The sequence below is a fragment of the Callorhinchus milii genome, unplaced genomic scaffold (assembly GCF_018977255.1).
Source record: "Callorhinchus milii isolate IMCB2004 unplaced genomic scaffold, IMCB_Cmil_1.0 Scaffold2, whole genome shotgun sequence".
Taxonomy (NCBI): domain Eukaryota; kingdom Metazoa; phylum Chordata; class Chondrichthyes; order Chimaeriformes; family Callorhinchidae; genus Callorhinchus; species Callorhinchus milii.
Genome location: NW_024704743.1, coordinates 1609723 through 1622827, shown reverse-complemented (window position 1 = coordinate 1622827; position 13105 = coordinate 1609723). Strand labels below are relative to the sequence as shown.

At 43.5% G+C, this 13105-nt stretch overlaps 1 protein-coding gene across 1 annotated transcript in view; it reads left to right on the top strand.

Moving 5' to 3' along the window:
• Positions 1–13105, top strand: part of mindy4 (MINDY lysine 48 deubiquitinase 4) — a 54912-nt gene that overhangs the window by 24726 nt on the left and 17081 nt on the right. The window contains exons 8-13 of the mRNA XM_007910072.2: positions 682–798; positions 3788–3879; positions 4621–4722; positions 5174–5237; positions 6076–6141; positions 7652–7719. Of these exons, the coding sequence (XP_007908263.2) occupies positions 682–798; positions 3788–3879; positions 4621–4722; positions 5174–5237; positions 6076–6141; positions 7652–7719 (509 nt within the window). The remainder of the gene's footprint in view (positions 1–681; positions 799–3787; positions 3880–4620; positions 4723–5173; positions 5238–6075; positions 6142–7651; positions 7720–13105) is intronic.

Below are 13105 nucleotides of genomic sequence, written 5' to 3'. Positions count from 1 at the left end.
CCAACGTTTCACTCCTTCCCTTCACAGTAATAATGATCATAATCCTTGCATTTGATACAACGCCTTATCGCGTCGTTGAGACGCCTCAAAGCGTTTCACAGAATGTACTGCAACGTGAATTGACTGTATACAGTTTTCGGTATCAGAACCGTCTACCACCTAAAGACTGAATGTAAGAATGAGGAATCCTGTGCCACAGAGATATCCGTGTCGTGGCATTTTGGGGGAATATTTTTTTTGCCAACGACATAATTTCTAGGAATTCTGCCCTAAAACCGGGATATGAGGCAAAACAACAACAACTTGGGTATACACAACACCCTTCACACGGGGGCAGCGTCTCAGAGCGCTTCACAGTGGGGAAGCCTGACGCCAAGCCGGGGTGGGAGGCAGGAGGACGGTTGAAGAGGAAGGTCTTCAGTCGTGATCTAGAGGAAGGAGGGGGCAAGGCGGAAGGATTGGGGGAGGGAGTTCCAAAGCTTCAGGGTGAATTGCGGGAGGAAGCACATCTGGGGATCAAATCTGACCCCCAGGTTACGTAGACCTTCGATAAGTCTTAGTCTTCAGGAAAGACCAGGGAGGGAGGTTGAGGAGGTCATAGGCACAGGAGAGAAGACGTGGAATGATGAATACTTCACCTTTGAATAAACTAACTTGTCACTTTGCTAATTGCGTTTGCAGGATCTGAAAAATCTCCTATTCGGTTCCAGCCTTTGCTGCTTCACTGAAGAATGGAAGATGCAAAGCTTCACTTTTAACGAGCTACCAAACTTAAAATACGGTCTGGTTCAAAAGAAGGTGAGGGGCTCTATCTTGTCAGTTTTTGCAATGTTTGAAAAACTTTATCCATAATAAATAGTAATAATCTTTACGTTTGGGATAACGCCTTTCACTTTGGGAAGACATCCCAAAGTGCATCACAGAATATACTTACTGTATCACGCAGTGACCATTTTGTGGGCGAACTAATTTGCACACGTCGTCGAGACGCCTCAAAACGTTTCACAGTATATACTGTAAAGCGAATTGACTGTACATTTTGTGGGCGAAATGCGGCAGCCAATTGCTCACAGTAGTATCCCACAAACAGTCGTGGATTGAGTGACCAAATTATTATTATCTTTATTTATTTATTTTTGAAGGGATTATTGCCCCCGGAAAAGTGATCTGCTAATCGACTAACATCTGTTAGTTCTCTCTGTTTATGTGTGTATAATAACTATGTTATTCCTACATAAAAAATTGCAATCTGAAGAGCCATGGGAGGTATTGGACAGGAATGACCCCTGATTTCAGGCTGCTCAAGGTAATGGTAAATCCACAGCCATTGTCAGTCATAGCCTTTTTGCTGTGCTAACGTGATGCGATAATCTTTCTGATGGATATATCTGATGGGTCTGTTTGCTTTAGTCATACATTTGTACGCTAAATGGGGCTTTGGCAGCATTGGAGTTGAGGTCGGAGTAATTTGTAGGATGTTTTGGGAAAAGGCATTAACTGTAACAGTTTGAGTTAATGTTCAGCTAATCACGTAAACCTTGGCCATTTTCCATCGCAAAGTCAGAAGTCAGATAATAATTTGGTCGTTCAGTCCTACGACTGTTCGTGGGCCACTGCCGTGCGCAATCGGCTGCCACATTTCACCCCCAAAATATATTCTCCCACAAAAAGCGCTAGATCAAATGCAAGGATTATTATTATTATTATTCAAATTCAGTGCTTCCCTCTTGTGCAAAGTGAGTCTGGGGGTGGGGGGAACTGAGTTTCTGGCTCTTGCCAAGTGAGCAAGTAAAAATTTGCTGAGATTTGAAGCTTTTTTGCACACCGTATTTGTCAGACTCGGTCACTGTGAAGGGCTCCAGGATTCTATCCCGCTTGAAGGGCACTTTATAAATGCAAGTTGCTGTATTTCTGCTGTAGAGTGATTCGGAGCAAGAGGCCTAATTTTTATACGAGCCATTCCTTATCACGTCTGCACTGTACTGATCGCCTGATTTCAGGCTTCCGGGTCCTGTGCTCACTTTGTTCTGAAAACCAGAACTGTTTGTTTTTCTAAGGTCTTCAAAACTATCTTAAAAATCTCTCTCTTTGATCGTGCCATTGGTCACTATGTTCAGACTGAGGGTGAGGGTCTTGAATTGGATCCTGGAGAGGGATTGATGTAGAGCGCGAAGTATTATGGAGTCCTGTAGCTCAGTGGTTAGAGCACTCACGAGAGGACCTGAGTGATTCCCAGCAGGGCGAAACATTCGTCAAGTTTCCTTACTCTACGTACACGCCTCTGTTTACCTCACGGTAAGGAGGAAGCAAGTTGTTAGTCAATTGATGGATCGCTTTTCTGGGTAATAATTCCTTTAAAAAAATTGGTCACTCAAACTACGACTGTTTTTGGCCCACAAAATATACAGTCAATTCACTTTACAGTATATTCTGTGAAGCGCTTTGAGACGTCTCGAAGACCTGATAAGGGGCTATATCAAATGCAAGGATTATTATTATTTTATTACTCTTATTATTGTCAGTTATTCTGTTTTCCACTGAATGAGTTCCTCCGTTTGTACAGCTGAGTTCACTCCAGGCTGAATGATCTAAAATATTGTTGGGGGTTGGTGTTATTTCAGGACTGACACTCTGGGTGCCTGGGTTCCCAGTTGATTCCTTTGATCATTCGGTGACAAATATCTGTTACTTGCTGATCAAAGGAACAGCTTGATGCAGCAAGACATGCCCAGGGATAGTAGCAGAGAGAGAGAGAGAGAGCCTGGCAAGCTGACAAAGAACAGGGTCCACTGAAACATTTATGAGCGAGCCTGTACCCTCCTATCCTGCTGTCGATGTCAAAGCATTATTGTGTGTTAAATCCACGACTGCTTGTTTGTGGGACACTGCCAATTACCTGCTGTGTTTCACCCACAACATACACAGTCAATCAATCCACTTCACAGAATATCCTGTGAAGACTTGGAGACTTCTCAACTACGTGATGAGGCGCTATGTCAAAAATAATGCAAGGATTATTGAATGTCTTACATGTGCTTCCCCCCTTTTCTTGTTGGCTTGGCTCTTGAGGCTAATCTGATGCAAAAAGTACCATGTGCGATCTTAAGAAAAATAGAGAAACAGAACGCAGCACGTCAGTCGCTAGCTGCACTTACAGACTTGCTTCCCCGACTGGCAATCTACAAGTCGCTTTGCTTGAATGATCTTCAGATCCTAAGGCCTCTGTTGCTTTATGGACTTGCATGGTACTCGGTCTCTCTGCCCCCACACTCTGGAACTCTATCCTGCAATCCCTCCTCCACCTCACCCCCTCTCTTGCGTATCTGGGATGAGAGTCAGTTGTTAGTCGATTGTTAGATCGCTTTTCCAGGGGTAATAATTCTTTTTCAAATACCTACCCTTTTGAAAGCTACTATCAAATCTTCTTCCAGCACCCTTTCAAATAGTACGTTCCAAACCATGAGAACTGTCTGGGTAAAAAAAATTCTCCTCGTCTCCCCTCTGATTCTTTGCCAATAATCTTAAATCTGTGTCACCTGACCCACCTGCCAAAGGAAACTTTCTCCCCTACTATATCAAAGCCCCTCATCATTTTGAACACCTATTAAATCTGCTCGAAGGAGAGCAATCCCAGTCTCTCTCATCTCTCCACATAATTGAAGTCCCTCATCTCTGGATTTTGATTTACAAGTTTGGAGTTTGATTCAGTTATTGAGCTTTGTAACAGGATTGGTATTTGCTGAACCGAGCTGTGTCCTGGTGTCAGTGTTCAATCTAATCTTCCCAGGGTGGTCCTTGCGGAGTTCTGGCTGTCATCCAGGCCAGCGTTTTACAGTACCTTCTGTTTGAGGACGTAAACAACAGCAGCATCGAAGCAAAGTGAGTATGAAGCCTTTGTTCGGGAATATTTGTTTGACGTCTCCAAATGCCCTGGCAACAACAACCCATGGATATGCACGCTCGCTATCGGGTGATTGAAATTCATTCAGGAGAGGGCACTGTAAAGTAAATCTTACCCTGTTGTGAGAAGATTTAGACGGCTTGGATCTATCACAAAGTGGATTCATCATCATTCAGTAACTAAGAATGATTCCCCCGCCCCTTCCCCACCCCCTCACCCCCAACTCTCCAGTACAGAATTATAGCTAATTTCAGTACCTCTATCGCTACCCAGGAGAGATTATTCCCAAGTAGACTCATTCAGCTTTTAAAGTGCCGATTCGGGCATAAGCATGGCCCCATTTACACTAATTGAATTGTGTGATGATGAGCTCCTTCGCAAATAAATGCCTGGCTCTCACACAGTTTTCAAAACCCACTTCCGCTCTTGTAAACTTTACGCTTTCCCTGCTGCGCTCTAACCTGCGATGGGGCACCAGCTCTGTGTCTGAGTTTTTACAATGGAGAATACCTCCCATTTGCTCTATCCCACCCTTCGTTCGAGATCTGTCTCGAGACCTATCTCGTTGACCGCGCTTTCAGTCATTCCCCTCCCTGCTCTAGCTGAGGTGTCTAGGTATCTTGGGACGTGCTCCCGACGTGAAAGGTGCAATGTAAATTTGTGTTGTACTTTCTTTTATCAAAAAAAAGGACTATTGCCTTTCTAACCCCTCTCTATAGACAACTACAGCCCACCAGCGCTCAACGCTCACAGAGCCTGGCCATGGCTATTGCAACCATTTTATGGCGGGCCGGCGATAAGCGGAAAGCAGTGGTTGCTTTGTAAGTATAGTCCAAATGCAAGGAAATGGTGGAGTTCCTGGGCTACAAAACTGAGAGGATCCGCTCTGCACTTGTTACTGCCACCCCCTCCTCCACCTCCCTCTCCAGCCTTCACCAATCCCTCCCTCTGCACTTGGAATAATATGGAATAATAATATAATAACAATAATCCTGGCATTTGATACAGCGCCTTATCACGTCTTCGAGATGTCTCAAAGCGCTTCACCGGATATACTGTAAAGTGAATTGAATGTATATTTCGTGGGCGAAACACAGCATCCAATTGCGCACATCGGCGTCCTACAGTCTCTAAATCATGCAGATAAGCTGTCATTCGTAAGTTGCATTTTGCCTGACAGGTGAGAAAGTTAAAATGCCAACAGAATATCCACTGAAGGGAGATTGTACACATTAAGACCGTGTTTCTTTACAAAGGCAATGTTTCTTTCAGGTCAACGGGCAGACAGCAGTTTATCCCCGTGGGAAGATACAAATCTGATGGATCGATAGAAACAGTAAGTTTCCCTTTGTTGTCTCTTGTTCTCAGAGAGACATCTTATCTTTTAGATTAAATATTTTCATTTTCCAAATGCAATTTTTAAAAAAAAATGAAACATGTTATAAATGGGGGGAGTTGGTGAAGAGAGAATCTTATAAAGTCTGCAATTGATAGCGTTTTATACACAAAAGAAAATGAGTAAGTCAACATAACAAGAAGAAATAATAATACTTGCATTTATAGCACCTATCACGTAGTCAAGACGTCTCTAAGCGCTTCATAGGATGTACTGTATGTTTTGTCGGCAAATGTTGCAGGAAATGTCTTTAATAAGCAGACCTTACTTAACGTCTCATCCAAAGGAACAGCACCTCGAACAATGCAGCAAACCCTCAGCACTGCACTGCAATCAGCTTAGACTGTATGAGTTCCAAGTCCCAACATGGGGTTGGAAGCCACAACCATGCGACTCAGCAGCGAGAGTGAGTAAGGAGTTTGAACTCCCAGGCGTGGGGTGGGGGAGAGCACCTGAGGTACTGTCCTTCGGATCAGACGTTCAGGTGGACTTTAAAGATCCGATGATACTTTACAAATAGAGAATGGTGTCCTGGCCAGCAATCCTCCAGATAAAATTGGTCACTCACTAGACGGCCATTTGTGTGACACTACTGGTCACTTACACAGTCACTATAATTTTCAATAAATTCTGTGGAACGCTTTGAGCATCTTTCTGACACGAAAGGCACGTGATGTATCAATTGTAAAGATTAATTATTCATTTCTACCCCACATTTTAAAAACTCTGTTATGTGCAATTAACTATTAAAATGCTTGTGTTATGTGTTTTTTTGCAGCTTATTCTCAATACGGTGACAAACTATGAAGATCTCTCTACATTTGTTCAACAAAACGTTGGCCAGGTTTGACTTATTCAGTATTTGTACATTTGTTTATTGTTATCGCTCTGTCTTAGTTGGTCCTCGTTTTAATGTCTCATCTGAAGGATGTCACCCCCCCCCTGGACGGTGCAACACCCCCTCCAGCACTGCATTGGAGCGTCAGCTTAGCAAGCATGTGATTCCAATTCCCGACGTGGGGCTTGAACCCACAACCTTCTGACTCGGGAGGCGAGAGAGAGCTCTACCAACTGCCTCAGGCAGCTGCCACGCAGAGTAAAGTGTAACGGATTGTAAAATGGAAATTTGGATTTGGATCGGATTGTAAACTTGGCAGTTAGTTTGAACAGAGGCATATGATTTATATATAAAACAAATTGGGAGGTGAGTTTGGATGCGGAGGTAATATAAACCAGGATATCCTAGGAGGAAACATCCACTTCATTTGAATTAGTGTTGGGGGACGGGGAGTGAGTTGCTGTCTGAATCCACTTAAATAGAGCCTTGAGACGTACTCCTGATAAGAAAGACGCGACACAAATGCAATGTTGTTGTAAGTAGCTCCACCTGAGCCACAAGAGAGACGGGAACCGGGACATAATCAGCCCCAGCCTGTAGTGATTAAATAGCTGTGTGAGCTAAAAAGGCCTGAACTCCTCAGCATCACAAACGCCTATCAAACAGGCGAGACTTTATCTTTGAACTACGCTTCTGCTGTGTGTATCTGGCCATATGGTTTGGATTTGATGGAGATAAACATCTGTCCCAAGTTGTGATTTGTTGCGATTCTAGAAAAAATGTGTTTTGAATCCCCAGGGACGGCAACATAGCAAGGTGGTGCTGTGAAGTCTCAAACCCCAAATATCCCTCGGTCTTAGCCTTAGGAGCATTGTTTTAAAAGTTAAGATTGTGCAGGATGGAGTCCCACAGTGTAGTGGTTGGCGCCCTTGCCTCGCAAGCGAGAGCACCCCGGTTTATAATAATAACCCTCGCATTTGATACAGCACCTTATCACGTCTTCGAGGCGTCTCAAAGCGCTTCACAGAATATACTGTGAAGTGAGTTGACCGTATATTTTGTGGGCAAAATTTGGGGCTTTGATTCACAGTCAGGGTGAACCTCAGAAAAAATTGGTCATTCAATCCACAACCGTTTGTGCGACACTGCTGTGCACAATCGGCTGCTGCATTTTTGCCGACAAAATACGCAGACAATCAACCCACTTCACAATATATTCTGTGAAGCGCTTTCAGACGTCTCAACGACGTGATAAGGCGGTATATCAAATGGAAGGACTATTATATTACTGTAGTATTTGAGAATTAACAGTCCCCCCAAATGGCTGTTTGTGGGACATTGCTGTGCTCAAGTTGGCTGCCGTGTTTGCACACTTTACAGTAATTCCCGTGAAGTATTTTGAGGCTGTCTTGGCGATGAGACAAGGTACAAATTTGAATGCAAGTATTTTTAAAACAAAATTTCCCCACATCAATTCAAAGTTTTCCAGACTTTTTTTGTCATTCTGTGTTTCCAGTTTGAGGTTGGACCATTTGGCTGCATTCTTCTGACTCTGTCTGCCATCTTGTCGAGATCCATCGAGCTGTAAGTACCTTCTGCATTAGTTTTGTTCCCCCCCCCCCCCAAAAAAAAAAAGTGATTCCCTCATACAAAGTGTCACAAAGAGGCTTTGCTGCCACTATCTTCTTGGCTCTATATAAACTGTTTTTAAGGTTGCCTGTACCTGTAGAAAAATCTTAGCCCACGGGCAAGTGAAATATGTTTTATAGCCCCAGTTTGATAATCGCTTAGAACAGACCTGTCCACCTGAACAGACACTTGACAGATTCGTATTAAATGCATGAGCAGACCTGTAGCTTTTGACAAACTTAGCTCTTGAGGCCTGAACTTGTTTTGCTCTGTACAGTGAGCGATCGTGTGGGCACTTTGAAGTCAATTCCCTGAGTAGCACAAAAAACGCCATAACATCCAACGTCTTTAGTGTTATCGTAGACACCTTGGATACCCCATTTCTGGTTTATGTTGCCTTATCTATGGGGCCTCTGATTTAGCCCACGTTTCCTGCAAGGGACCACCTGTAACACTTTGGCTTGCCGAGTTAATGGGAGTCAAGCATCTGCTCCTATTGACTGTTGTACCCCTGCTGATGAGCAAGGCTGGCTGGCTGGTCCATCACCGGGGACTGTAGGGTGGCGTTGTCCACAGTCTTGCGTGTTTGGAGCTCTTTATCTGTAAATGGCCTCCAACTGTGCAGTTCAGCAGTTAATGTTTAGCAGAACTGTCAGTATTTGACGATGAGGCGACATATGTAACTGATCTCTCTGCTCCCATCAGCCTGGTGCTGATTGTGCTTTGAAGCCTAGGTGTGAGCGGGTGGCCAGACGTCAGGTGTGATCTGCACAGTGCAGCGGCTTATCATTTACACTAGGCTTTTCTCAGAGAGCGGGTAAGCACGTCACACAAGGGCTTAAGGAGTTCTAGAGAGACTGAGTTGGGACCTGAACAGCTTGGGAGATGGAGTGTGGTCGAAGGCGCAGTGTTCAGCAAGAGAGGTATTTGGTGGCTTTTGAACGCAGAAAAGGAAAAAGCAAAGTGGGGGAGATTCAGAGTTGAGAGAGTACATGTTTGGGGCAAAATGTCTAAATGCTCTCCGATTGTCTCATCGACTGTCAGCACCTCGACACTGCAGTGAGCGCTTAGACTAGACGATCTGACAATGCACAGTTGGGGATCAAGACATCTATAAACAAAGCATCTGAGATGGTATTTTCCGGGCAAGGTATTCAAGCCCCCCCCAAATCAAAGCAATGATCTGAAAAAAAATGTTCAATATGTGAGAGGAGTGTGGGAAAAATGTCGAGGCTTAAAATACCAGAGTACAAATGGTATGATAAACATGTTGAGTTGGTACCCTCTTTGCAAACAGTGGGATGCTTGGACAATTTTCTAAAGGACCACTTTACACAAAACAATCCATTGCAGGTCTGACAACAGCACCGAGCATTTAACTTAAGGTGTTCACAGTTGAGAGCAGAAGGTTGTGGGTTCAAGCCCCACATTGAGACTTGGAATTTGCATAGTACAACCTGATACTGCAGTGCAGGGGGTGGGGGAAGCACTGGCTTGTCCGAGGTGCCAGCCTTTGGATGAGATGTTAAGATGGTTTAATGGCAATTCAGGTAAAATCCATATTGACCTTAAAGAGGGACAGGATAGTTACCTGAAGAAGAGTCAGCTACTGGGGTATGTGGGGAAAGAGCAGGTAAGAGGGACTGAACGGATTGCTCTTGAGGGAACCGGGCACAGACAAGATCGTCTGAATAGCCTCCAGCCTTGCAGTATATTACTATGGTTCTACGCAGTAACAATTTTGATGGGTTATTTATGATGAGGGTTGACATCCTGGATCTTAATTTTTTGAAAATATTTGATGTTAGGAGGTAAAGGATGACATTACTTCCCAGGTTTCACAAAGTGTGAAATCTACTTCCTAACATCAGGCTGCAGAGACACTGGATTAGATAGGCACTGCTGAAGAAATTATTTTACTCTGAAGTTGTCGAAGGAACATCACAACATGTTGGGCTGAATAGCCTGTTTCCACGCTATATCACTCTTTGTAAAATTGCGGTATTCCTAACCCTTCCATTCGTTAATTATTGATGGCTTTTCAATGGTACATTATTTGCTCCTCTTTGGGTCTCATGATGACCCTTTTGGTTAATTTGCACACGGCAACAGCAAATTACATTTGTATAGCGCCTTCACAGACTATACTGAAGCAAATTAACTGTATTTTGTGGGTGAAACACGGCAGCCTATTCTGGCTGCTATATGAAATACAGTCGTTATTATTAACGATTATTATTGCTACCAACTTACCAGGCTCCCTCCCTTCTCTGACTCAGAAGCTTGTGGGTTCAAGCCCCACTTTAGGACTTTGAGCTCAAGGTCTGACAACTGCAATGCTGGGGGATTTGTCAGAAGTGCCGTACTTCAGATGAGACATTAAACTGAGGTCCTGTCTCCTGTCTTCCTGTTCAGGTAGAGATTAAAGATCCCATGGTACGATTGGAGAATCCCCCCCCAAATAAAATTGTTCATTCACTCCATGGCTGTTTATGGGACATTGCTGTGTGCAAAGTGGCTGCTGCATTAGACACAGTCACCGCACTTTACAGTAAATCCTGCAAAGCACTTTGAGATGTGAAAGGCGCTATACAAATGTAATTTCTTGTTTCGACAACATGATAAGGCGCTGTTTCAAGTGCAAGGATTATTAATTCCACAATAATTTCAGCTTGCTCGTGAGCTTTTTCTATCTGTTAATAGTAATTTATCTTATGTGCGAGCGAGTCCAACTACACGGTAGGTGAAGATCTCAAAGTCCACGGGTCAGTGGTTGTGGAAATGGGATGCAATGCTGCTATTAACCTTGGGTTAGATTCATTGTGTTACAGGATTTCCTATTATTGTGCACATTCATAGGACAAAAATTGTCTGAAAATATAGATGCTTCCCATTTCATAGGGACTGAGAATGCCTGGTACATCAATTCCCACACATTGTAACTCAATTCTGGATAATGGTACAAATCCCATGGAAACGATATCATTTTGTTGAGATGAGATTGGTGGATGAGTTGTAAGGTGCCCGGGATATTGTAAACAATAACCCTTCTGTTTGGAATAGCACATTGTCGCATTGTCTAGATGTCTCAAATTGCTTCACAGGATATACTGTGACTAATGTGTATTTTGTGGGCGAACATGGCAGGCAATTTATCATAATAATAATTAATTGCATTTGATATCTCCTTGTCGCGTTGTTCAGAGGTCTCAAAATAAATTGACTGTATATTTTGTGGGTAAAATATAGCAGCCAATTACACATAGAAGTGTCCCACAAACGGTTGTGGAGTTATAAAATGGGATTATTACGGAAAAGCTATCCATCAATTGCCTAACAACCGGATTCCTACTTACTGCTATGTAAACAGAGGGCGTGTGGAGTAAGGAGACATGTCTAAGGTTTTGCCTCACCCGGGAATCAAACCTGGGGCCTTTCGCTTGTGATGCTAGCATACTAACCACTATACTACAGGATAGTAGGATTTTGAACACTAATAATAATTATTAGTGACCATAAGCATGGTCGAAAAGGAAGGTTTTCAGGCGGGACTTGAAAAGGGGGAGCGAGTGGGGCAAGGCGGAGGGATTGAAGAAGAGCTAATTGCAGATGTACGAATGATCTGCAGCTTGTGATGGGAACCTGTGATGATATTACATCACACCATTCGGAGGGAATCGGTATTTCTGCAGGCTATTTCTTCTGGGAGGAAGAGGAAAGTTGTAAACATGACCCAATGTTGTTGATGTACGGCCAATAAAGTGACCAGGGTCAGATTTCGGGAAACTGCGCTGAATTTAATCTCTTTACAGCATGGCTCTGGGTTCACTGAATTCCACTCAGGGCTGTTTTCGACATGAGCGTTTAATAATAATAATAATCCTTGCCTTTGATAGCGCCTTATCACACCTTTGAGACGTCTTAAAGCGCTTCAAAGGATATTACTGTAAAGTGAATTGACTATATATTTTACATCACAGCAAAGGCATTTTCCAACAACCGCTGTCCACACTTTGGCCATGTTAAATGCTTTTAGCGAGATCGCTAACGAAAAGGTGTCAGAGAGTGGAATGCCTGAAAAGGATATTGAGGCAGAAATGCCTTGGAATGCCTGAAATTCCAATAAATCAAGCTATGGTCTAAACTTTTAAGTTGTTGCAGAATTGTGGAAAATGCTAATTTCAGGTCTACCATCAAACTGTGTCAGATTTGTTGTTGTTGTGATTAGAGAGCACAATACCCGGATGTTTTTAATGAATCCCAAGGTTCGCTTACACAATGGGTTGTCAAAGCGTGCAAAGTTCGGCAGTAAAATAGCCCCGTTTCTTTGCCTGTATTGAAAAGGAGGGAATCGGTATTTCTGCAGGCTATTTCTTCTGGGAGCAAGAGGGAAGTTGTAAACATGTCATGTCCTACATCACCCAATGTTGTTGATGTACAGCCAATAATGTGACCAGAGTCAGATCTTGGGAAACTGCGCTGAATTTAATCTCTTTGCAACATGGCTCTGGGTTCACTGAGTTCCACTCAGAGCTGTTTTCTACATAAGCATTTAATAATAATAACAATAATAATAATCCTTGCATTTGATGCAGCACCTTATCACCTTGAACTGTCTCTAAGCACTTCACAGAATATTACTGTAAAGTGAATTGACTATGTATTTTGTGAGCGAAATGCAGCAGCCAATTACGCACAGCAGCGTCTCACACACAGTCATGCATTGACTGACCAATTTATTATTTTTTTTAAGGAATTATTACCCCCTGAAAAGCAATAAATTTGTGAGCAAGAAAGAGCCCATTGGCTCAGTTGGTAGCTCTCTCACCTCTGAAACAGAAGGTTGTAAGTTCATTAGTATGTTTCGCCCACAAAATACAGTCACTCCGCTTCACATTATATTCTGTGAAGCGCTTCGAGACGTCTCAACCACCTCTTCTGGCCTGTGTTCTTCCCTCATCCAAATTCACCAAATGATATCTCAGTTGGTCATTGCATTTCTGTGTGAAGGATGCTGGAACTACATGCCCAAATCTTGGAATTTTAACAGAATCTTTTTCCAGATCCCGGTATCCGTGTAAGGGTTGAAGGCGGACTCACTGAGTCCATCTCTCTTGAAGGGGGTGGGGCGGGGGTGAGCAAGGCCGGCCATTGTTATCCATCCTATTCCATATTCATCAATGTGTTGGACGCCATCAAGGGGGACGGTCTTACTGTATCTGTTCCAGAGAGGATTGTGGGGTATCTGGTCACTGGCCTGCACTGACCTAAGGCTGAGCAACAACAGCAACTTGCATTGATATGGCGTCCCTCACGCAGGGTAGTGTCCCAGAGCACACCG